This window comes from Eubalaena glacialis, chromosome 7 (assembly GCF_028564815.1).
Source record: "Eubalaena glacialis isolate mEubGla1 chromosome 7, mEubGla1.1.hap2.+ XY, whole genome shotgun sequence".
Taxonomy (NCBI): Eukaryota; Metazoa; Chordata; class Mammalia; order Artiodactyla; family Balaenidae; genus Eubalaena; species Eubalaena glacialis.
Window position 1 is genome coordinate 12089134 of NC_083722.1, and position 27595 is coordinate 12116728.

The 27595-nt window shown below is 38.0% G+C and overlaps 1 protein-coding gene across 1 annotated transcript in view; it reads right to left on the reverse strand.

Moving 5' to 3' along the window:
- Window positions 1-23055, reverse strand: part of DTNBP1 (dystrobrevin binding protein 1) — a 118571-nt gene extending 95516 nt beyond the window's left edge. The window contains exons 1-4 of the mRNA XM_061195752.1: window positions 22852-23055; window positions 10192-10245; window positions 9422-9472; window positions 2014-2074 (exon numbers count right to left, since the gene is read on the reverse strand). Of these exons, the coding sequence (XP_061051735.1) occupies window positions 2014-2074; window positions 9422-9472; window positions 10192-10245; window positions 22852-22910 (225 nt within the window). The 5' untranslated portion in view covers window positions 22911-23055. The remainder of the gene's footprint in view (window positions 1-2013; window positions 2075-9421; window positions 9473-10191; window positions 10246-22851) is intronic.
- Between the last annotated feature and the right edge of the window lie 4540 nt (window positions 23056-27595).

Consider the following 27595-nt stretch of genomic DNA (forward strand, 5'->3'; position numbering starts at 1 on the left):
CTTGCTTGCTTGTAATACTTTTTGGATCTAAGGATTTACACATCTCATTTCTGGAAAATTCTCAGCCATTTACACTTTCCTACACTGTCTTTCCCTCATTCTCTTTCTAGATTATTAGATATATTAAGCTGAGCTATATGAAACTGTAATTTTACAGATCAAAAAGGTCTCATATTGGTAATTTTACTTGGTTCAACCTATAGACCTTTTATAACTATTTTCTATTAACTCCTCTTTCATATTTTCCATTTTCATATCTCAGAAATCCTTTCTGGGTAATGTCTGACTTCATCTCCTACTTCAATGTGCTCTTTCTTCAGCTATAGATACCTGCTGTTAAGCACATCCTTTGGGTTTTTAATCTCAATGACTTTTAAAAGTCATGTTTTAAAGTCATGTTTCATACTCTCTTATTCCTTACTCATTTTTCATCCATCTTTCATCTCTCTAAAAAACTTTGTATGTTCCTATTTAATTGTCTATATACAAGAGTGCAATATCTAAAGTGCCTTACAGGTCTAAATCTTACTCTTTGGTTCTAGTGACTCAAACTTTTGGTAATATATTTCTTTGTGTGTTTGCTAATCTTTGGCAGGGGAGAGGGGGGTGGTTAGGGGATGAATCTGTGGGAATCTTGAAGGGCCTGGGTTTACAAGTTTCATCCATTAAGAACTGGTATTTGTTTCTGTTGAGTGTCAAAGACACAGTCACCCGTAGCCCTTTCATTTCTTAAGTTAGTGGTTCCTTGATCATGCAGGAAGTATAAACTAGAGCCCAACACTCATGTGAGGCCAAGACCATATAAACAAATCCAAAATGGAGACTATATTTATTCCAAGTTGTTATGAAGACAAGTTTCCTTGTTGTCTCCTTTTGCCAACAAGTAGCTTTTCTTTTCTTTTTTCTTTTCTTTTTTTAAATGTCTTAGATTACCCTTTCACCAAGAGATGTAGTCACTTCAAATATCCAAGAGCTTTATGCAGGAGTCTCAGACTCAGTTCCCCATAGACAAAAATCTCCTATCACCTAAATCTCTAAAGCTTTTGTTTTACTATTTGACCCCAGCTTCCATGTTATTTTTTTAACCACTCTCATTTCAGTTCCCTGGTGTTTTTGTTTGTTTGTTTTCTGCCTTTAGGATTTCCTTTAATTTTTGTACACTTACTGCATTTAAAAATTGAAAAAAAAAATCTATCCAGCATTTAGGTGTTTTACACCTAAAGGGCTTTTCAAAGTATCTAGTCTGCCTTACTAACAGAAATGTATAACCTTCCTTTTCAGTAATTTCTAAGAGAAACATTAATGTCTAAATTTTATCATATGTATTACCATGTTCTGTACATACAACTATTACAGCTTCACTAATTAGGTAAATGGTAAAGTCAGTCAGTCTAAATCAATTAAAAGTCAGAATCACAGAAGTGTTTTTAGAAAGAAATAACGTTTGACTGACATCAATAACACAGACTATATTTCATCTTGGCTAAAAAAGCTTTAAGTACATATACCAAATAATTTTAATTACAAGTCTCTTTTATTCATTATACACTCTATAGAGATAGAAAATAGGTTGTTCTTCTAAGTAATTGAGGTTGACTCCTGAGATCTTTATTTGCTAATAAGCAAATTAATGATTTTAAGTAGACTGAGCAAAGTTAAACTTTTGCCCTCCAAAAAAGGAATTCTTAAATAGTGAGTAGAAAGGAATGACATAATTTACATAAACTGCAAAGGTATCAGACTCAAATTCAAAGCATTATACCTGGATGAACCAAATATTTACTTGCGACTCTAGAATAAAAGTTACAAACTCTCTAAGCTAACTAAACTAAATTACTTGACTGAAAAATTATGAAAAAGTGCTTTATTTAGGGAGTTTCATAATCAACTACTAAATTTCAGATATCCTGCAAAACGTTTTAACACAACTACAAATTTAATTTCTTAAAAACTAGCATTTAAGACTGCAGAAGGGTATTTTCCCCGTGAGTATAAGATTAGCTGATTCTTTACCTCGCCAGCACTTGCGCATTCCTGGGCTCTTCTGTGCAGTGCAGCCCATGTATCTTCATACCTAAGAAAAGCAAAAAATAATTCAAAATACAAACCACACATTAAAAAAATCCTACCTATGTACACGTAGGGCTGATTCATTTTGCTGTGCCGTAGGAGCTAACACAACATTGTAAAGCAACTGCACACCAATAAAAATTAATTAATAAAAAAAAATTCTACCTAAAAATGAACCTGTTACATCCTGTGGTGTCAGAAAGGAAAGCTCAAAAAATAACGGAGACACACTGTAAACACACAGAAGTCAACTTCAAGGGGCTTCCAATTGCCAAATCTGGGACAATCTGACCAACAAAACAAATAATGGTAGAAACGGGTTATAACTCATGGACTAAAACCAACAGCCATGAGTTCATAGCGATTAAGATAAACAACCGAATGGGGCAGAAGGGAAAAATTCTTCCTGATGGTAGAATTCCAATTAATAATGACAGACAAAATGAGAAAAATAGAAAATCACCATTTGGTAAACACAATACTAATTATTTCAGGCAAGAATTCTAATAGATGCTAAAATTAGTGGGTGAGAGTATAAAGAGAAACAGGATATTTTCATAGTCTCTAAGTATCTCCCCACAGGATACTTATTAATTTAAAAGGGGGAAACAGTATTAAAGTGGAGAAACCTGGCAGACACTTCCTTAACCAAGTGGTCAATATTAACATCAACAGTAAGGAGACGTATCAACATCATATGCCTACTGATACAATGCACTGGAGGATACATTCATTATTCTTCTGTTATTCTCACCATAAAAGCACTAACTTGAATTTAATCATGAGAAAACAGCAGATAAACCCAAAATGAGGGATATTTTGCAAAATAACTAGCCAGAAATAAACCCATGCATATATGGCTCAATTACTTCACAACAAAGGAGTCAAGAATATACAATAGGGAAAGGAGAGTCTCTTCAATAAATGGTGTAAGGAAAACTGGACAGCCACATGCAAAAGGATGAAACTGGACAACTATCTTATACCACACCCCAAAATTAACTCAAAATGGATTAAAGACCTGAATGTAGGACCTGAAACCATAAAACTCCTATGAAAAAACATAGGCAGTAAGCTCCTTGACATCGGTCTTGTGATTTTTTGGATCTGACACCAAAAGCAAAGGCAAAAAGAGCAAAAACAAACAAGTAGAACTACATCAAACAGAAAAGCTTCTGCAAAGCAAAGGAAACCATCAACAAAATGAAATGGCAACCTACTGAATGCGAGAAAATACTTGCAAATCATACATGTAATAAAGAGTTAATACCCAAAATATGTAAAGAAATCATGCAACTCAATAGCAAAAAACAATCTGATTAAAAAACAGGTAGAGGCTCTGAACAGATATTTTTCCAAAGACATACAAATAACCAACAGGTACATGAAAAGGTGCTCACTTCACTAATCATCAAAAAGTGCAAATCAAAACCACAATGAGGTATCGCCTCACCCCTGTTAGATGGCTATTCTCAAAAATACAGCAAATAATAAGTGTTGGTGAGGATGTGAAGAAAAGGGAACCCTTAGTATACTGTTGGTGGGAATGTAAACTGGTGCAGCCACTATGGAAAACAGTATGGAGGTTCCTCAAAAAATTAAAAATAGAACTACCATATGATCCAGCAATCCCACTCCTGGGCACATACCCAGACAAAACTATAATTCGAAAAGACACATGCACCCAATGTTCACAGCAGCACTACTCACAATAGCCAGGACATGGGAGCAACCCCTTTGCCATTTGCAACAACATGGATGGACTTGGAGGGCATTACGCTTAGTGAAATAAGTCAGACAGAGAAAGACAAATACTGTATGTTATCACTTATATATGGAATCTAAAAAATACAACAAATGAATGAACATAACAAAATAGAAACAGACTCACAGATGCCCAGAACAAATTAGTGGTTACCAGTGGGGAGAGTGAAGAGGGGGAGGGGCAAGAAAGGGGTAGGGGATTAAGAGGTACAAACTACTATGTATGAGATAAGTAAGCTACAAGGGTATAGCACAGGGAATATAGCCAATAATTTATAATAACTTTAAATGGAGTATAATCTATAAAAAGTTTGAATCACTATGTTGTACCCCTGAAACTAATATTGTAAATCAACTATACCTCAATAAAAAAAATTTTAAATAAATAAATAGAAAACAAAATAAACCTGAACTCATAGGTACAGAGAACAAACTGGGGGTTACCAAAGGCAGGGGGTGAGGGGTTGGATGTGGCTGTGTGTGTGTGAGAGAGAAATGGGTGAAGGTGGTCAAAGGTATAAACTTGTAGTTATACATAACATACAGCATGGTGACTATAGTTAATAATACTATATCATATATTTGAAAGTTGCTAAGAGTAAAACATAAAAGTCCTCATCACATGAAAAATTTTTTAAACTATATGTGATAATAGATGTTAACTAGATTTATTGTGGTGATTATTTTGCAATATATACAAATATTGAGTCATTATGCTGTACACCTAAAACTAATATAATGTCATATGTCAATTATCTCTCAAAAAAAAGTTCAGGCTTAAGAAAAAAGAAAAAAGATCTCAAATCAACAATCTAACTTCACAACTTAAGGAACTAGAAAAAGAACAAACAGAACCTATAGCTGGCAGTAGGAAGGAGAAAACAAAGAGAACTAAGAAAACAATTCCATCTACAATAGCATCAAAAAAATTTTTAGGAATTAACCAAGGAGGTGAATACTTGTACAATGAAAACTGCAAAATATTGCTGAAAGAAATTTTAAAAGACATAAATAGATGGAAAGATATCCCACGTTCATGGAATGGAAGACTTAATATTGTTAAGATGTTGTCAATAGCACCCACAGTAATCTACAAACTCAGTGTAATCCCTATTGAAATCCCAATGGCATTCTTTGTCGAAGTAGAAAAAAATCCATCATAAAATTCATATGGAAGGTCAAGGGATCCTGAAAAGCCAAAACAATCTTGAAAAGAAGAACAAAGTTGGAAGACTCACACTTCTTGATTTCAAAACTTACTACAAAGCTACAATAATCAAAATCAAATAATAATCAAAACAGTGTGGCACTGGTATAAAGGGAGACATATAGGCCAATGAAACAGAGAGCCCAGAAATAAACACTTGCATGTATGGTCAAATAATTTTCTACAACTGTGCCAAGATCATTCAATGGGGAAAGGATAGTCTTTTCAACAAATACGCTAGGGTGCTGGGAAAAGTGGGTATCCACATGCAAAAGAATGAAGTTGGACTCTTACTTTAACACCATATACAAAAATTAACTAAAAATGGATCAAAAAATCCAAACATAAGAACTAAAACTATAAAACTCTTTGAAGAAAACATGGAGAAAAGCTTCATGACATTAGATTTGACAATGATTTCTTGGATATAACACCAAAGGCACAGGCCACAAAGAAAATAGACAAATTGGACTTAATCAAAATTAGAAACTTTTGTGCATGAAAGAACACAATCAACAGATAAAAAGGCAACCAATAAAATGGGAGAAAATATTTACAAATCACATACCTGATAATGGATTAATATCCAGAATATATAGAAAACTCCTAACACTCAACAACAAAAAACAACCCTATCCAAAAACAGGCAAAGGACTTGAATAGATATTTCTCTAAAGAAGATATATAAATGGCCAATAAACACATGAGAAACTCACCATCATCAGTCATTAGGGAAATGAAAATCAAAACCACAATGAGATACCACTTCATACCAATGAGAATGGCAAAAAAACCAACCAGCCAAACAAAAGACCCCCAAAACAAGTTTTGGTGAGAATGTGGAGAAAAGGCAACCGGAGAAATGTGCACTGCTAGGGGAATGTAAAATGGTGCAGCTGGTATGGAAAACAGTATAGGGGTTCTTCAAAATATTAAAGTAAAATTACCATATGATTCAGCATTTCCTTTTTTCAGTATATACTGCCAAAAAACTGAAAGCTGGGTCATGAAGAGATATCTGCACACCCACATTCATAGCAGCATTGTTTACAACAGCCAAAAAATGGAAGCAACCCAAATGTCCATTAATGGATGAATGAATAAGCAAAATATGGTATATTCATACAATGGAATATTATTCAGCCTTAAAAAGGAAGGAAATTCCTTTGAATTATTGGTGATCATTTTGTAATGTACAGAAATATGGAATAACTATGTTGTGCACCAGGGACTAACGTAGTTTTGTAGATCAATTATACTTTAAAAACAAGCAAGCAAACAAACGAATAGAAAAAGAGATCAGATGTGTGGTTACCAGAGGCAGGTGGGCGGGGTGTGGAGGAAGGGGAATCGAATGAAGGCAGTGAAAAGGCACAAACTTCCAGTTTGTAACATAAGTAAGTACCAAGGATATAATATACAACACAATGAATATAATTCACACTGCTGTATGTTATATATGAATGTTGTTAAAGTCTAAGAGTTCTCGTCACAAGGAAAAAAAATTCTTTTTCTTTTATTTTGTATCTATATGAGATATGGATGTTCACTAAACTTACTGTGGCAATCATCTCATGATGTATGTAAGTCAAATCATTATGTTGCAATACCTTAAACTTATACAGTACTGTATGCCAATTATATCTCAATAAAACTGGAAGACCAAAAAGGAAGAATTTCTAACAAGCTACATGGATGAAACTTGAAAGTATTATGTTAAGTGAAATAAGCCAATCACAAAAAGACAAATACTGTATGATGCCACTTTTAAGAGGTACCTAAAGTAGTCAAATTCATAGAAAGAGAAAGTAGAATGCTGGCTGCCAGTGGCAGACGTTTGCAAGATGAAAAGAGTTTTGGAGACTGGATGCACAACAATGCGAATGTACTCAGTAGTAGTGAATTGTACACCTAATAATGGTTAAGATGGCAAATTTTATGCTATATGTATCTTACACAATTTTTTTAACAATTAAGAACATTTTATGATTTAGGTTATCTGCTATTTAAAATGGTCTTTCCTCCACTCAATACTAGTTCCAAAGAGAAAAGACTGTGCTTCAGTGCAATGAATAGACACATTACAGACATTCCTGTGGCTGCAAATTTTTCATGTTAAGTCCCCAAATGCACCCCATTTCCCAAAACTACCATACACATAAGTCTACACGTCTAAAGTAAATCTTTCAATGAAGTTCTTTCAACTAAATCCCTAGATTAAAAAAATAAAGATAACATGCAAACAGAACACCACTGATTAATTTTTTACTATATCTCCTTTCATGTTCCTCACATGTTCACTTATGTTCCTCACTCAACAAAACCAAGCAGGAAATTAATGTCAAATTAAGCACTCAGAGAAGAAAAATCCCCAGATTTAGCAACCATAAAAAGAAACTGAATAAAAAGCTAGAAAAGAGAAAGCAAAATGTAGGTATAGGTGATTGTGTCCTAACACAACCTGATAAGGCGAAGGAGCATACCCTCTACTGCACACATGGCCACCACTTATCCATCAGATGCCATGTTACGGGGTACAGAAATGCATATAACAACATATGCAAACCATATACTTATTTTTATAACAGCTTTATTGAATTTTGATACACCATAAAATTCATGTTTTTTTTTTCTTTGGCCGCACCATGTGGCATGAGGGGATCTTAGTTCCCCAACCAGGGATCAAACCTGCGCCCCCTGCAGTGGAAGCTCGAAGTTTTAACCACTGGACTGCCAGGGAAGTCCCAAAATTCATGCTTCTAAAGCGCATAATTCAGGACTTCCCTGGCGGTCCAGCAGTTAAGACTTTGCCTTCCAATGCAGGAGGTGTGGGTTCGACCCCTGGTTGGGGAGCTAAGATCCCACATGCCTCTCGGCCAAAAAAACCAAAACATAAAACAGAAGCAGTATTGTAACAAATTCAATAAAGACTTTAAAAAAGGTCCACATCAAAAAAAAAAAATCTTATAAAGTGCATAATTCACAGTATATTCACAGAATTAGTTGGGACAACTATCACCACTATCTAATTCCAAAATATTTTCATCACCCTGAAAAGAAACCCCATATCCATTAGCAGTCATTACTCATTCCCCTCTCTCCTCCAAACCTTGGCAAAATTATCTTTCCATCTCTATGGATTTGCCTATTCTGGACATTTCATATAAATGGAATCATACACTATGTGCCATTTTTGTTGATTCCTTTCATTTAGCATAATGTTTTTAAGTTTCATCCAAGATGTAGCACACCTCAGTACTTCATTCCTTTTCATGGCTAAATAATATTCCATTGTATGGAGATAGGAAATTTTGTTATTGATTCATTGACTGATGAATATTTGCGCTGTTTCTACTTTTTGGCTATTATGAATAATATTGCTTTATGAATGATACTGCTATTATGCACATTTGTGTACAATTTTTTATGTGGACATAAGTTTTCAATTTTCTTGGTGTGAAACTGCTAGGTCACATGGTAATTCTACTTTTAACTTTTTGAGAAACTACCAAACTGTTTTCCAAAGCAGTGATTTTATAATCCCACCAGCAGAGCATAAAGGTTCCAATTTTTCCACATCACTGCCAACACTCGTTATTGTTTGTCTTTTTGATTATAGCCATGCTAGTGGGTATGAAGTGGTATTTCATCGTAGCTTTGGTCTGCACTTCCCTGATGACTAACGATGAGAATTTTTTCATGTGCTTATTGGCCATTTGCCTATCTTTTTTATGGAAATGTCTATTCAAATCCTTTGCCTATTTCTTCACTGGATTATTTGTCTTTTTACTGTTGAGTTATAAAGTTATTTATACATTCTAGATACAAGTACCTCAACAGATGTATAATTTGCAAATATTTTCTCCCATTCTGTGGATTGTTGTTTCACTTTCTTGATAGTGTTCTTTAAAGAGCAAAAGTTTTTAATTTTGATAAAGTCCAATTTATCTTTTTTTCCTGCGTTACTCATGCTTTTGATGTCATCTAAGAAAATCACGTATTTTAATATTAATCTGCACGTCAATAGAAATGGATTGGAGAAGAAATGGTAAAAAATTAAGAATCAAAGTAAGAAAATTATTGGGGACTCAAATCCAGAATTGATTTTCTTGCAACAAAGAAACCACAAACATAATACATGCACATGATAAAGTTACTGATTAGTAAACACAACAGTGATCAATATGCTCAAAGTCTGAATGGCCTTTGTATTAATGAGTGAAATGCAAAAGCCCCTCAGGAACACAAATAAGTAAATAATTTCCAATCTCCTTGTTAAGGTAAAATTTAGTTGTTTTAAGGTTTCTATCTATAAAGTTATAAAATACTTTTAGACAGTAGTCAGAAGTATAACCTTTTTATTTAAATGAAAACACTTACCTGCTAAGTAATTCTAGTCCAGCAGAGCACTTTGGCAAATACGGAACAGTCCTGCCAAAAGAAACACTTATTTTATTAAAAACTGCTGCTGATTTAGGCCAACTTAAAAAAAAAGTTACATATAATAATTTTGATGCTGTCAATCATAATGTGGAATATTTTTAAATCACTAATGACAATTGATCTAAACTTTTAGAAAAATGTAGTTATTCCAAAGTTAATATACTGCAATATACTATCAACCATCACTTTGCCCTATAGATTTTTAGCACACAATAATAAACACTTTAATAGAATGTTAGCTAACAAGAAATTTTTTAAAAAGCTCCTCATCTCTAGGTTTAAAGTGAAATTTGGTCATGTGCTTTACTTTATTAAAAAAATGAAAAAACTGCACAAATTATACTAGTGTTTTCATATAAAACAGATAACACAGCTAAGGAGGCTCACTTGCCAAGTACTGTTTCATTATCAATTTGCTTCTCAATAATGGAGAACTTTTACTGTGCTCTTAATATACAAATAAAAATGATTAATTGTGATCAAATAGCTATTGACTGTCATGGAGTAAAACAATTACACGTCACCATTTTTTCAACCAGTTTACAATTTTATCAGAAAAATTTCCAGTGTTACAAAATTTAGAAAGAATCAATAAATTGTTTAGTCAGATGCATTCAACAGATATAAAATCCATTAATTATACTATCATGACAACCAAAAGTTGTATGAAATCTAAGTCATAGTAAATTAAATCAGCACAAGCTTACCTGGGTTTGTTTTTTACTTTAGCTTCTCTTGACTTGTCAGTTAAAGTCTTCAGCCTATAATTCAACAAGTATAAGATATCATATTTTTACAGCTTAAGAGGTATTTTTCAAATGCAAATTTCACAGTTCGTAAAACTTTGGGTTGGATAAGCTAATTTTTTTTTTTAGCAAGAATTAAGCACCTCTACAGACAACAAATATTTGTTTACTATGTATCAGACACCACAAATGGAAAATTTGTAGCAAATATTTTTATATTTTTCTTGCCCCAAATCCCTTTTCTAGAAACATTTCCTAAATATAACTGGACTAGAAAACCTCACTACTCTGGCAACATCAGATAAAAAAAAGTGGTCTCCATAGGTGAACTTGATCAGCAACAAAGATATCTAAGCAGCACATTTTTAAGTAGATAACTATGCCAGGCACTGTCTAAGTGCCAACATTCTGAGAAATTTTAGCTATTGATAAAAGGCTTTCTAAAATACATTACAAACCTTCATTAAAGAGGTCTTGGTACATTCTATTGAAGATTTTCTGATAACTAGGCATCATTATCATGAATACCACTGACTGCATTTCGTGGCAAAACAGTACTCTTCTTAGATGTTTCTGAGCTAGGAATGTCTCTTCATTTACCAACTCGAAACCAATCTAAAGCGGTTTTCTGAGTTTGTTCAGGATCCTACGTCTATTTCTTCAAAATTTAAATTTTCCATCTCTACCATTGGTCATCTGGTATCAGCTACCACTTACTGCTTCTGCTAGCTATTTAACTATAGCAGCCTACTCCCCTTCTATTTGCTTTTTTAAATTATTGGGCTGGGAAACATAAATGGGCTAGAAATGCATATGTAAAATAAAATTAAATAGGCTCTTCTATATATAAAATATGAAGTTCATAAACTTCATACAATGTTTTTTCACTTCACCAGCCCATTTTTTACCTACCTTTAACTGTGGACTCTGTATCATATAACAGACTGCCAAAAAGCAAATGCTAAATTATGAGATAATCTCACATAAAATGAGATATGTGGACATGTTCTTCTTAATCTGATTACTTCCACAAATATTCATTTCTAAATAGAGTCTGAAACATAGGCCACAGTACCCCAGCTAGCTCCACGAAGCCTTTGTAAAGCTAGACACAGGTGCTCCTTTCTCAAGACACTTTACTGCACTCAGTCAGAAACTGTCCTAGCATACAAGCTGACTCTCCTATGAATGCCCCAACCCTTTGTTGTGCACAGCTGTACGTGCAAGCCCTGACAGAGGATTACAACTTTTTGGTCAATAATGCCTGGCTTAAAACCAGAAAGGGACTTCTAGTGTCAAGTCATTTTTTTTTAACAAGTTGCAGTGTCAATTTCATACTAAGATTTTTTTATATTGTTCTATGTTCTTTTTCAAAAACTAAAATATTGATGAGATCAATTCCAATACAATGTTAAAAAGACTTAGCAATCTCTTTAATATAAAACTATTTGTATATATCTCTCCAGATGAATTGAATTTAAAAAGTCTAACCTGTCCCAGAAAAACTATATAAATTTTCAAGCTTAGCTTGGAAACTAGTAAATCTGGTTTAAACTAAGATTAAGCAACAGCTAGGGAAAGGTATTTTGATAGCCATTCAACCATTTCCACTCCAAAAGCTGAGAAAGGCACTTAGTTGTGACATCCGAGGTAGAATTATACTAGGATAGGCAGACACAGTAGTGCATTATACTCAAAACGATTCTAGTATTATATTCAGTGATTTGGGACAATTCAATATCGTTAGGTGTTACAAGGATATTGAAAGCTCACTGCTAAGACCCTCTTTGGACCATTCATTATAGGACCTAGCAAATCTTTAGGTCAGTATTTCAAGTATTTATTTCTGAAAAAAATGTTAAATTTCTCAATTGTAAGATATCAAATGTGGGGTTCTCCTCCACACTTCCCCAAAAGAAAGAAAGAAAAAAAATAGTTTGGAATAAAAGAGAAAGGAGGAAGCTTATAGGGAGCTGAAAATAAAATTGTTGGAAGGTCAGTAAGAGCTTCCCCAGGTGGCTCCTTAACAACCACCTACTTTAAAAATTGGTCTTGAACCAAATGTAATGTGTGGAACTTATTTGATGTGGATTTGATCAACTGTAAAAAGACATTTCTAAGAACCAGGAAATTTGATTATGGACTGGATAATTGATAATATCAAAGAATTAGTGTTAATTTTGCTAGGTATGATATTGGCATTGCATTTATGTAATGTATTTTTTTGAGAGATGAAAACTGATGTATGAGAGATGTAAGAGCTTAGTCTGAGGTTTACTTTATAAATAAGGGAGAGACAAAGCAAATCTGGTAGTAGTTGACAACTGCTGAATCTGAATAATGAAAATATGGGACTCACTGTGTTATTCTATTTTTGTATATGTTTAAAACTTTGTAAGAAAAAGTTTTAATAACAAAAAAAGTATTTTATATATTCATCTTTTCTCATCACACCTTCTCCATATAAATCATCAATATGCCAAAATTCAGAATAGAAACTGCTGTAGAAAACAAAGTAGCAAGAAGAAAGTTCAGGAGAGAAAAAGATAAAATAAGATTAATAGTCAATGTAACACTTTAAGTCAAAAACAAATAAGGTCAGACCCCCAAAAAAGCAAAACAGTCCTTTCTGAAGTATATACTCAAAACCCAGAATTCAACTGAAAGTAGCTTACCATTTTTATTTGGGGATAACCCTATTTAAGTTTCTCACAGTAAGTCTGTGCTGGAAACAACCCGCTAATAAAGTCCCACCATGTCTTGACACACTGAGAAGGAAATACTGATCTGAGTGAAATACCCAGTTTCCTAAACCATAAAATAGGAGTATTGTACTGACCATAATGATTTGCCACAAGAAGTAAAGGAAATATGACTTTGGCAGCAAACTATAATTGTAAATTATAAAGCCAATTCAAACAAAAAGTGTAATACAAACTATCTCCAAATTTAGTAAAAATTATCACCATCAAGAAAGGTAAGAAGCTATGTACATTACAGGGCCAAAGTAAAATAAAGTAGAGGTCCCCCAATGCACCAGTTCCCATAAAAGTCTTCTCCACTGTTCCTAATCTTCTTCACAATACCGTATACCCCCAGGGAGACATGAGTACTGCTGTGTGAGAATATTAATATACAGACTTCTAAGTGAGCCACCTGACAATTATTTTCTACCCGAAGCAACTAATGCACACTTCAGAGCTCAAAGCACTTACCTTCAAATTCATAACACCACAATATTTTATTTTTAGATTGCTGCAAAGACTTACCTTAATTTGACCCCAGCACATTTATTTTTTTAAGCTTTACAGAAAATACTAAGATGGAGGCATCTTACTACGAAACGGGGATAACTAGCAAAACTGCTTAGACAAAAAGTTTAAAAAGTAGTTACACAGCATGAGAGGCGGAGCACGACACTGACTGATGAGCAGGAAGTGTGCTCTCTGGACCCGACTCGATGGCATGAGGGACCGTGACGGCATTCCATTTATCCTCACTTCAATTTCCTACTCATCTAACCCCATCAGCGATTATGAAAGGTGAGGATGGCTGCTTTAAAACACCACAAAATGTATTAATTAGCATATTTTGTCCTTTAAGGCTCATTTTCATGTCTCCATTATTCCAACTTTAAATTCTGTTTATGAATAAAAATCCAATCTATTATATTTTCCCGTTAATGTTTATCATTTTTTCTTTTTTAAAGCCAAGATCAGGAAACATGAAAGCATTAACCCTACCTAAAAGTGCACATGACCCCAAAGCTCTGAATGCTGAGAGATTCACACAAAAGCCACAGAGACTCAGGAAGGGGAGAGAGGACTATAGCCTATCTCTATCCTAATCACCCCCAAACACACCACTTCGGTCCTGACCTCTCTCCTGAGTGTTTCATAAATTTCCAGCTGCTTCTTGGACCTCATAGCACATTAACCGTCAACTGCTCCTTCTCTCTCAAAACTACTCAACTTCTCTCCTGTTGGTAAATTACATCATTATCTAAGATACTCCAAAATTAACATCCTCAATTTCTCCACCTTTTTCACTTCCTAGTCTCACTTTTTATGAAATCGACCAGTGCCTGTCATGTCAGGACTATTCCCTCCTTCAATTTCTATTCTCTCTCGCCTGCCCCCTAATTATAGCCTTCTTAATACTCTCCCTGTTCCCCATCTCTAATCCTCCCATCACATCGCCTCCCAAATTATTCTTCCAGAAATACAGGTAGGCTCAGGCCGCTCCCCTCCACAAAAACCTTCAGAAGATCCAGTCAACCTAAAAATAAGCAAGACCACCCTATATAAGATAGCAACCCCCCACCCCAAAACCCCTTAACCTGCTTTATTTTTAGCAACAGTACTTATGACCTTGTAGATATTCTGCCTCCTGCCAGTAGAATGAGCGCAGGGACATTATTTGCTGTCCGGTGTATGCATTCTCCGCTGTAACCCTAGTGCCTGTCAACAGCTAAGCGCTCAATAAATATTTCATAAATGAATTAATTTAGCAAAGCACTGAAGACCCTCTATTATCACTAACTAAACTTCCTTTCCAGGTTCCTCTCCCACAAGAGCTTCATCTCTGAAATCCCTCACCCAAATCTATCCTCATCCCTCCTCATTCTTCAAGGCCCAGTCTAGAAGCCACCTCCTCTTTGAAGCCTTCCATAAATGCATCTGAACTAATGACTCTTTCCTCTAGGCTCAAAAACCACATCACTTCTATCTTTCACATTCAGTTCCTTCTGCTTTGCTTTATGTTACCACCAGTCTAGGGCATCCGGAAGGCAGAAATGGTTTTAGTTAACTTTGTAGCCCCAAGATCTAGTCCAATATATAGACACGGGCAAAGAGCAGGCAAAACTGAGCATGTGGCCTCAAATCTTTTTTTTTTTTTTTTTGACGAAATGAAAAAAGCTTCTATGATAAAGAAGACTGAGTTCCTAGCCCAGTGTCTGACACTTGGTGGGAACTCAGTAAATGTTTATTAGGTCAAATTGAATACTGAGATTTTTTTTCCTGCTAAAGGTAAGTAATCATGGAAGAGTCAACATTTCAGGCAAAACCTCACCATTTTACCACACTGTGAATTAGATTGTTAGATCCTCTCCTTTGAGGTTTTGATACTACAGGAGGGAAGAAGAGAAAATGAGTGCAGTGGGCAGGGCTGGAGGTCAGGGCAGAGGTGGCTTTGAGGAAGAAACACCCACTGTCTAGTTGCAACACTTGTATCCATACCCAAAAGCACCCAGAGCATTACAGACAGGAAATGCCAGGCAGTGACAGGCAGCTTCAAACCCTTGGTAAATCTGATTTTCAGTTTCCTGAAGGGTTTTGCATGCCTGCACACTTCAGTCCTGAGGTCGTAGGTCATAACTGCTCAGAAGGTAAAAAGTCAAAGACCAGAGTGGATTTGAAGTAAATGCTTCGGTGGGTCCAAAAGTCTCCCTCAGAGCTCAAGCCAGTCCCTAAAAAGTGGATGTTCTGTGTGAACTCTCCGAAAGGCTCCTAGAGCTCCGAGGGAGTTAAATCAGATGAGGACTCATGTAGGTGAGGGGGAAAGAGCGAAGCTGGGAGGCAGTCCACTCCCGGGGCCTTTGGACCAGCTGGCCACCCAGTTAGGCCAGAAAGAAAGCAACATTATTTCTAGGTTTATCTCGATTTTGACATAGCTCTTATTATGAATAAAAAATTAAAAATTACAAAACAGACCACGAGTCCATGGACGACCTACAGTCCTTGAAGGCCAGCAGCAATCTTTCCACTGCCCTCAAGCTGCGTTTTTTCTAAGTTTGAATGGAAAGTTGAAATTTGTTATGTCCATCAAATATGCTTTAATCATTAATGTGGCATTCTCTTGTGAGCCTGATAAAGGATATTCCTATTTTACTTTAAAAAAAATAATTGCCTACATTCCAGCTCCAGATATATGAATTTCAGAAACTGAAAATGAGTAGAAAAGCCCTGAGGAGAGGCTGCTGCTCTGGGCTGCTGTGAAGATCCACGTGAAGGAGCTCAGGAAAGCACCAGGCCTTTCTTCTACTGAGTTCCCAGGGCAACCCGAACAGATGAAGTTTCCAATTATTTTGTAAGCCAGCTGTTCTGGCTTCTATGGGCATTAACAGCAAGTGTTCTAAAGGAATACCAGGTCCAGCTGGGTAGTTTTGAGAGGTAAGGGCCATGTTGCTTTCATCTCTGAATCCCTCAGTGCCTTCATGCAATATACACATGAAGCTGTGTTTAATGTCACCTTTTCTCAGCCTGGCAAAATATTCAAAAATAGGTTGATCTTGGGCTGAATATGAAACAGTTTACTAAAAGGAATTACATGGATTTTTTCTTGTTAAGAATCGCCTAGGAGAGCACCTCAATACATAAGGCAACTGCTAACGGCTATAAAAGAGGAAATCGACAGTAACACAATAATAGTGGGGGACTTTAACACCTCACTTACACCAATGGACAGATCATCCAAAATGAAAATAAATAAGGAAACAGAAGCTTTAAATAACACAACAGACCAGATAGATTTAATTGATATTCATAGAACATTCCATCCAAAAACAGATTACACTTTCTTTTTGTTTTTTTTTTTTTTGGTTTTTTTTTTTTTCAGATTACACTTTCTTCTCAAGTGCGCATGGAACATTCTCCAGGATAGATCACATCTTGGGTCACAAATCAAGCCTCAGTAAATTTAAGAAAATTGAAATCATATCAAGCATCTTTTCTGACCGCAATGCTATGAGATTAGAAATGAATTCCAGGGGGAAAAAACGTAAAAAACACAAACACATGGAGGCTAAACAATACGTTACTAAATAACCAAGAGAACACTAAAGAAATCAAAGAGGAAATCAAAAAATACCTAGAGACAAATGACAATGAAAACACAACAATCCAAAACCTATGGGATGTAGCAAAAGCAGTTCTAAGAGGGAAGTTTATAGCTATAAAAGCCTACCTCAAGAAACAAGAAAAATCTCAAGTAAACATCTAACCTTACACCTAAAGGAACTAGAGAAAGAACAAACAAAACCCAAAATTAGCAGAAGGAAAGAAATCATCAATATCAGAGCAGAAATAAATGAAATAGAAACAAAGAAAACAATAGCAAAGATCAATAAAACTAAAAGCTGGTTCTTTGAGAAGATAAACAAAATTGAGAAACCATTAGCCAGACTCATCAAGAAAAAGAGGGAGAGGACTCAAATCAATAAAATTAGAAATGAAAAAGGAGAAGTTACAACAGACACCACAGAAATACAAAGCACGCTAAGAGACTACTACAAGCAACTCTATGCCAATAAAATGGACAACCTGGAAGAAATGGACAAATTCTTAGAAAGGTATAACCTTCCAAGACTGAACCAGGAAGAAACAGAAAATATGAACAGACCAATCACAAGTAATGAAAATGAAACTGTGATTAAAAATCTTCCAACAAACAAAAGTCCAGGACCAGATGGCTTCACAGGTGAATTCTATCAAACATTTAGAGAAGAGCTAACACCTATCCTTCTCAAACTCTTCCAAAAAATTGCAGAGGAAGGAACACTCCCAAATGCATTCTACAAGGCCACCATCACTCTGATACCAAAACCAGACAAAGATACTACAAAAAAAGAAAATTACAGACCAATATCACTGATGAATATAGATGCAAAAATCCTCAACAAAATACTAACAAACAGAATCCAACAACACATTAAAAGGCTCATACACCACGATGAAGTGGGATTTATCCCAGGGATGCAAGGATTCTTCAATATACGCAAATCAATCAATGTGATACACCATATTAACAAATTGAAGAAAAAAAACCATATGATCATCTCAATAGATGCAGAAAAAGCTTTTGACAGAATTCAACACCCATTTATGATAAAAACTCTCCAGAAAGTGGGCATAGAGGGAACCTACCTCAACATAATAAAGGCCATATAGGACAAACCCACAGCAAACATCATTCTCAATGGTGAAAAACTGAAAGCATGTCCTCTCAGATCAGGAACAAGACAAGGATGTCCACTCTCACCACTATTATTCAACATAGTTTTGGAAGTCCTAGCCACGGCAATCAGAGCAGAAAAAGAAATAAAAGGAATACAAATTGGAAAAGAAGAAGTAAAACTGTCACTGTTTGCAGATGACATGATACTATACATAGAGAATCCTAAAAATGCCACCAGAAAACTACTAGAGCTAATCAATGAATTTGGTAAAGTTGCAGGATACAAAATTAATGCACAGAAATCTCTTGCATTCCTATACACTAATGATGAAAAATCTGAAAGATAAATTATGGAAACACTCCCATTTACCACTGCAACAAAAAGAATAAAATACCTAGGAATAAACCTACCTAGGGAGACAAAAGACCTGTATGCAGAAAACTATAAGACACTGATGAAAGAAATTAAAGATGATACCAACAGATGGAGAGATATACCATGTTCTTGGATTGGAAGAATCAATATTGTGAAAATGACTATACTACCCAAAGCAATCTACAGATTCAATGCAATCCCTATCAAATTACCAATGGCATTTTTTATGGAACTAGAACAAATCATCTTAAAATTTGTATGGAGACACAAAAGACCTCGAATAGCCAAAGCAGTCTTGAGGGAAAAAAACGGAGCTGGAGGAATCAGACTCCCTGACTTCAGACTATACTACAAAGCTACAGTAATCAAGACAATATGGTACTGGCACAAAAACAGAAACATAGATCAATGGAACAAGATAGAAAGCCCAGAGATAAACCCACGCACCTATGGTCAACTAATCTATGACAAAGGAGGCAAAGATATACAATGGAGAAAAGACAGTCTCTTCAATAAGTGGTGCTGGGAAAACCGGACAGCTACATGTAAAAGAATGAAATTAGAAAACTCCCTAACACCATACACAAAAATAAACTCAAAATGGATTCGAAATCTAAATGTAAGACCGGACACTATAAAACTCTTAGAAGAAAACATAGGAAGAACACTCTTGGACATAAATCACAGCAAGATCTTTTTTGATCCACCTCCTAGAGTAATGGAAATAAAAACAAAAATAAACAAATGGGACCTAATGAAACTTCAAAGCTCGTGCACAGCAAAGGAAACCATAAACAAAATGAAAAGAGAACCCTCAGAATGGGAGAAAATATTTGCAAACGAATCAACAGACAAAGGATTAATCTCCAAAATATATAAACAGCTCATGCAGCTCAATATTAAAGAAACAAACAACCCAATCCAAAAATGGGCAGAAGACCTAAATAGACATTTCTCCAAAGAAGACATACAGATGGCCAAGAAGCACATGAAAAGATGCTCAACATCACTAATTATTAGAGAAATGCAAATCAAAACTACAATGAGGTATCACCTCACACCAGTTAGAATGGGCATCATCAGAAAATCTACAAACAACAAATACTGGCGAGGGTGTGGAGAAAAGGGAACCCTCTTGCACTGTTGGTGGGAATGTAAATTGATACAGCCACTATGGCGAACAGTATGGAGGTTCCTTAAAAAACTAAAAGTAGAATTACCATATGATCCAGCAATCCCACTACTGGGCATATACCCAGAGAACACCATAATTCAAAAAGACACATGCACCCCAATGTTCATTGCAGCACTATTTACAATAGCCAGGTCATGGAAACAACCTAAATGCCCATCAACAGACGAATGGATAAAGAAGATGTGGTACATGTATACAATGGAATATTACTCAGCCATTAAAAGGAACGAAATTAAGTCATTTGTTGAGACATGGATGGATCTAGAGACTGTCATACAGAGTGAAGTAAGTCAGAAAGAGAAAAACAAATATCGTATATTAACGCACATATGTGGAACCTAGAAAAATGGTACAGATGAACCGGTTTGCAAGGCAGAGGTTGAGACACAGATGTAGAGAACAAATGTATGGACACCAAGGGGGGAAAACCGCAGTGGGGTGGGGATGGTGGTGTGCTGAATTGAGCGATTGGGATTGACATGTATACACTGATGTGTATAAAGTTGATGACTAATAAGAACCTGCAGTATAAAAAAACAAACAAACAAAAAAGCAACTAATACTAAACTTTCTTTGGGTTATTTGTATGGAAATATGTTAATATAAATGTTTCAGACATTACATGAAATTTCTAAAAATCTTATATGTTCTGGTATAATGTTATAAGTCATAATTCTAGCTATTACTTTAAAATGTATATCTCAGAAATAACTAAATTTCCTTGTCAATTGCATTATTATCAACTTTCATCAAATCTTTAACCGTGGTCATTTTTAAGTCTTTTGTCATTTACAGACAGTTCTGGGTGTACTCTGATGCTTTTGCAAAAATGTTCCTATAAAAGGGTTTCATCTTCAAGGAATTCATGGAAAAGACTCTGACAAGTACAGGTTTCTGGTAACTGACTATACTGCTGAACTGAATGAATAAGCATTTTCAGAACTCTAATGGAAAACTGATGAATTCATAAAAGTGCTAACAAAAGATCAAGATGAAAAAAAAATTAATTACATGGGACTGAGTGAACTGATGAAGATGATTATAATTTTTGTGACTTTCTGTTTGAATAAAAAAAAATTAAAAATTAAAAAATTTAAAAAAGAATCACCTAGGAATTGGTGGACCTGACAAAGGTGAACATCAGAGTTTAAAGCTGCCAGTCACAGACATAACTTGAAGATGAGTTATTTCTCTGTCAGGTGACAGGCTAATGGCACACACTGACAGTCCAGTGCTTTGTCAGCTGAAAATGACCTGTACAAGGAAGCCAATGAAGGGCCTAAATGGAATGAAAGCCCACTCAGGATGTCTAATCCCAAACTGGCCCCAGTTAATGGCATCTTCAAGAGGTAAGGTCAGTTTCCAAGGCGTTCTACCCAGATCCCCTCAACCCTCTCCCTATCTAAACTCAGGTTTTCCAGATCTCTCAGGATGGTTTGGGTCCAGAATCTATATTCCCAGGTAAGCTGAACCTTCTTAAGCCAAGGTCAGGAGAATGAATGGGTTCAAAGGCAACCACATGACCTAGGGAGTTACAGTAGTTGTAACTCCCAAAAGATAGACTGTTTCACCATCAAGGAGTTCCTTGAGGTGATGACAACAGGGCTGTCCCAGATGTGTTTATCTGTGATCATTCTCATGCTATCATTCCAGCATTATACCCCAATTTTTCAATACAATAATTTACGTTCTGAAAGGAAGTTACTTTTTAAATTTAAAGGGGGGGGGAGGAAATGCAAGCATGCAAGCACAGCATCAGTGAATGACTGCTACAGCATCTACAACTAATATTCTTAAGGACACCAAACCAAGATTACCAAAAATGCTTTACATGTAAGTGCTCAAGTATTTGACAGTTTGTTACTATGCAGCACCCAAGAGGCAAACAATATAAACATTTTTGTCCCATAAAATTTTAGCTAAAATCTTTCTCATTAGAAATTTAAAACATGATGGAGAGGCCCTCCTATTCAGGGCATTCTCCAAAGGATTCGTAATCTAAAGGTGACAGACAAATCCTTTATCAAAGTGACACCCTTTCTAAAGTAATGGAAAAACTAAAATGAATTAAGCACTAAATAACAATAGTGACATAGTGTGACTGCGCTGTTTTACATGTTAATTCATTCATCCTCAAAATAACCCTATGAGTACCATCTTCACCCTCGTTGTACAGTCGTGGAAACTGAGGCAGAGAAACTTACAGAAACACGTTTCTGCGAGTTTCTGGCGTTAGAGTCTATGCCTGCGGTTCCCAGAGTTTGCCGCACACAGGAATCACCTGGGGGTCTTTAAAACCCCATCGCCAGCCTGATGTAATTAGTATAGTTTGCGACCCCGGCATCAAGATGGTTAAAGGTTCCCAGGTGATTCTAAGCAAAGTTCGGGAACCGCTTGGTCCGTGTGCGCTTCACCACTAGGCATTAATAGTACTGCCATAGTTCTGTTGTTTCTGTGGCCCTAGAGTTTCTTCACTGAGGCGTTAAACCCGAGGCAAAGGTAGAGAGAGAAAGCAAAAGGGGCAAAGGCGCCAAGCCTTGGCAAAGGTTCAGCGAGCGAACCGAGCGCGAGGGTGGACAGGACGCGGGGCCGGGCCCCGGCGGGTGAAGGCTGCGGCGCCCGCGACCTCCGGCCTGGGGAGGGGGCAGCGGCCCGGCTGCAGGCGGGGCCGCAGAAGCTCCGAGGCTCGAGCGGGCAGGGGTCTCGGCGGCGTGGGAGGGGCCTCAGGGTCACCGTCCCCCCCGGGCAGAGGAGCGGGGAGGCGCGCTCGCCCCTCACAAGACACCCCCCCGGGCCGGCCAGGGCTGCCGGGAGGGGGCTGCATGGTCCCCGGCGCGCCCGCAGCTTTCCCGACCCCCTTCCGGGCCCGGGGCGCGGGTCAGAGTCTGCCCGGTGGGACCTAAGTTACTTTGTGCGGCCGGACAGAGGCCGGAAAGTTCGTTACTTTCCTCGATCCGGCGGGGATGGGAGCGGCGGGGTGGGGGGAGGAGGAGGGAGAGGGATCGGACCGGGGTGCGCGGAGGCCGCGTCCCGGTGCCCCCACCTCCTCGGCCCGGCCCCCGGGTTCCCTTTCCGTCCCCCACCGTGTACCTACCCGGAGGTGAAATCCTGCTGCACGCTCAGCAGCCGCTCGCGCAGGGTCTCCAGCATCATCGCCGCCGCCTCCACGTCTCCTCCGCTCAGGCCGCCGCCGCCGCCGCCGCCGCCGCCGCCCTCAGCCCCGCGAAGACACCCCGCCGCACCTGTCACGGCGCGCCCGGCACACTCACGGCCGGCCCCGCCCCCGGTCCGCTCTCGCCTTCGCGCCGCGGCCCCTTCCGCGTTCCCGCCCCCCCGCTCGCGCGCTCCCGCCCCGCCCGCGCCGCGCCCAGGCCCGCGCAGCCGCAGTGACCCAGCCGGGCTCGGGCTGCGGAAAAGGGGCGGTCCTTCTCTCCCAGCCAAGAAACTGAGCGGTTCGGGTGCCTTTTCCTAGCGCGAAGCCAGGCCCTCTCCTTTTCCTCTTTAAAATTGAAGTGGCCACGTGAAAGAATGCTTTAAAACCAGCGCTTCTTTGAGTGCGGCGTTTGTTTTCACAGTTTGGAAGAGAGATGGATCAATTTCTTGCATAGCGTGCACCTCCCCTGTAGCAAACACTTTTGTGGACTCTGGTTCCAGGATCTGACCCCGCTGGCTTTGACCTTGGATGAGAAAATTAACCATTCTGAGCCTCGGTTTCTTCATTGATAAAATGGCAAAAATCAACTGTTCCGACATCTTTACTTTCCATTCTCTTTTCAACCTACCCCATCAGGCTTTCGTGCCCTTCATACCAAAGGAGGTGGCCTTTGTCGAGTCACCAGTGACGGCCATGTTGCCGATACCATTTTACTTATCTGCCCTGATTTTTTTCTCGACCTCTCGGTGGCTCTCAAGCAACTCCTTATCCCATTCTTAAGACACGTTCTTCTCTTTCTTTCAGGCACACCATTCATGCACTCTCCCTTCCTGTCCACTCCTTCTCCTACTTCAGCAGCTGCTCCCAAGGCCACATTTGCAGGCTCCTGCGCTTCTCCATGTATGGCCCCCTCCTAGGTTATTCTGTCCATTACGATGCTGTAAATTCTATCGAGGCACCGGTCACGCCCAAATCTCCATCTTCAGCCCTGTCCTCCCTCCCCCTCCTTCAATTCATACCAGTTGCTTACTCCACATGTATCCAACAGGCATCTCAAACCCAAAATATCAAAAATTGAAAATTTTATTGCAAACTCACTTTCGAACCTAATCCCAGTCTCTTCCATTTCAGTAAGTGGCACCACCATACACCAAGTTGCTCAAGTTAAGCCACCTGAAATTACCATTTCCTATTTTCCCCACCTGCTGAATATTAATTCATCAAGTCCAATCAACTCTATTTCTAAAGTATTGCTAGAACCTGCTCCTTTTTCTCCATCTTCACTATAATCACCCTGGTCCAAGGCACCATCATCTTTCACCAGGAATACTGACAGGTCTCCTTATTCTACTCTTTTGCCATGCACATGCCTGTAACTCATCCTTGATACAGCAGCCGAAGAGAATTATTTAAAAGAGCAATCATATTGTGTCGCTTTCTTGCTTTAAATCCTTCTGTGCCCTTAGAAAAAAAGTCAAACTCCTTACTCGGCTTATGAAGTCCTAAAATTTGAACCCTTCCTGACACTCTATCCAAAGTAAGTACTACTCACCTATCATTCCTTGACATTTAAGCCATACTAACCTTTGGTATGTTGTGTGTTCCCTGAAAATCCTAGATTCATTTCCTTGAGGCCTGTTCACAAGCTTTTCTCCAAATTGTCCCATGGCTGGCTCCTTTGTGGCATTCAGATCTCAGCTTAAATATCATCCTCTTAGGTAGATCTTCCCTGATCATTCCACTTACCGGCCCAATCACTTCCTATACACTCTGTTTCTCAACTTAGTACATAACACTATCTGATAATTTATTTAATATTTGTTTAAGAAAAAGTTGTTTATTTATTTGCTTACACATTTATTTTAAAACCAGCTCTGAGACTAGGATGAGGTGGGCAAGGCCTCAAGTGTAAAACTTAAGGGGAAGCCAAAAACCTTAGTAATCAAGATGAATAATATTTTAATGCAATATTCAAAAAATTTTAAATTAGTGAAAAATTTTGTGATGAACAAAATATCTAAATTTTAAGACAGGATCTGTCTTTATTTTAAAGACTGGGCCAGTGGTAAAGAATCCGTCCTGCAATGCAGGGGACGCAGGTTCGATCCCTGGTCAGGGAACTAAGATCCCACATGCCGAGGGACAACTAAGGCTGCGCGCCACAACTACTGAGCTTGTGCGCCTCAACTAGAGAGAGAAAACCCGCACCCCACAACTAGAGAGAAGCTCAAGCGCCGCAGCGGAAGATCTCTTGTGCCACAACTAAAGACCCGACACATCCAAAAATTAAAAAAAAAAAGAAGACAGGATATGATAGGGCTGGGATTGAATGAGTCAAGTGAGATGGGCTGTGTGAGGATAGGCCTTTCCTGGCAGAGCAGAAGTGACTATTCTGATTAGTGATCTAGGGCAGGGGTCCCCAACCCCCGGGCCTTGGACTGGTACCGGTCTGAGGCCTGTTAGGAACCAGGCCGCACAGCAGGAGGTCAGCAACGGGTGAGCTGCCCCCAGTCCATGGAAAAATTGTCTTCCACGAAACCGGTCCCTGGTGCCAAAAAAAGCTGGGGATCACTGATCTAGGGAATAAGGAGCCTGGCCCCATCCTTTCTTCTTTTCCTTGGGTGCAAACATCCAGTAAAGAACAGCCGTTCTACTCCATAAGAACAGGCTGCCAGGTGAGCAGGCTGCAGTGACCCAGTGCTTTCTGTGACTGGGTGGGCAAGTTTTAACGTGAGGTTCAGTAATAGGAGTTCTGCTTGCCCATGAACATAAGTCATGTGCTTCATCACCCTTACCAGAAATGAAAGTGATGTTCTGGGTGCTTTATGCTGACTTTCTTATTTCTTAGTAGGTTGAGACAAGTTGGTTGAGAGGGGTTCTGTTTATTGGGTCTTTCTCCACCACCCAGAAACAGTACCTGGTACAGAGTAAGCGATCAAATGATCAGGTCTACAGAGACAGATTCCTCACTGTCTAGTAGATGTGGAAACCACATGTACTGAGAAGTAATAAATCTTTTTCATTTTATTCAATTGAAATAAACTCCTCTGCTCATATGTTTTCAATTTACTAAGTTTCATACATTCCAGTAAAGTACCAAATCAGATCAAAGAGAGTATGCCTGTCACTAGAAAATAGATTTACTTGTGCCCAATCATTTTTATCTTGACCATTGCATTATTAGTCTATGGCATGTTTGTCCTTCGTTTTGAGGTGTTTTATGAACATTCTTAACCCCATGTCTGATAAACCCCCAAACAGTGACAGTTTTAAAAGTGCTAATAAGAAGAGATAATTATAAGGAAACAAAAGTAAATTATAAAAATGAAAGTAAAGAGAGAGAAAATGACTACTGTTGCACATGAGTAGTTTTGCAGGAATGATTAAGGACCAAGAGTTGAAACATGCGACACGTTGTGTCAATTTAAGTAACAGTCATCAGCCAGAAACTAGGAAGATTGACTGGCAAAATGAAAAAAAAAAAGTTTTAAGTATAGGGAACCAACATCAATAGTGGAGGCTACTGACCTCATCTTAATTCAGCAATTGGTTGAGAGCTGATTTGAGAACATAATAGCTAAGCAGGGAGAAAGCTGTGATGATAAAACATTTGGGGCAAAAGCACCAAAGCTGCGTAAGAAGCTCCCCATGGTGGTGCCTCCCTGGAGCAGCCGCAGCAGCATCACCTGGGAGCTTGTTGCAAATGCAGAATCTCAGGCCCCACCCAGACCTACTGAATCAGAATCTGAATTTTAACAAGATCCCCAGGTGATTCGTATTCATTTAACATGTGAGAAGCACTGCTCTAGGACACTTGCTAAGGAAAGGGGTTTCCTTGTCTCTGGATTTTTACAGTAAATAAAATGATGAATGAGGATTTGGTGGAATTGGAACCAAAGAAAAGATGCTATAAAAGAAGAAGCCATAGGACCCCGAAGATTTCACACCACTTTTTTGGCAGAGATCTTTTAGAGTAATTGGAAAGGCCCTACTGCCATTTGAGTTACAGGAATCTAACAGATTTGTAAAGGCATCTACGTGTTGTTATTAACTTATTTATAATTTTACAAAACCAAGATTTTTGATATCTTTAATTTTTAAGAATTTAAAGATGCCAGAAGAAAGAAACCAATTAAAAGCTGTAAATGTTTCTGGTGAAACAATAAGTCGTTCTAAGAATAAAGTAAGCTAAATGAAGCTGGAAGGTAACATCAGCTTGGCATTTTGAAAAGGAAAACAGACAGGAACCTGAGAGGTGGAGGAGGGGAATTCCAACACGCAGAGCAAAGATTAGAGCCCAGTTGAAGAAGAACACAGAAGAAGAGGGTATTGGGGGAGCGGGGGGCCGGTGGGGTGGGAATCAAAGTCTGAAGACAGAAGCTAACAGACCAAGAAGGCAAGCAGTGTGTGGAGTGACACTCCCAGCAAAGTTGGGAAAGAATATTTTCAACATGAACCACATTGAAAGAACAGCGAGAGGCAGCTCAGCTGCATCTATTTGTTTTGAAATTTTATCACACTATAATAAAATGTAATCAGGCACCTAACCTCGTCTTTTTGCTCAGATGAAGGAAAGGTACTACACAGTGCATTAGAGGAGGAAACCTCTTTTATTTTTCGTTAATCTATGTACGGATCTATATGATCTATGAAATATTCATAAATAACCAAGTGACTCCATTCA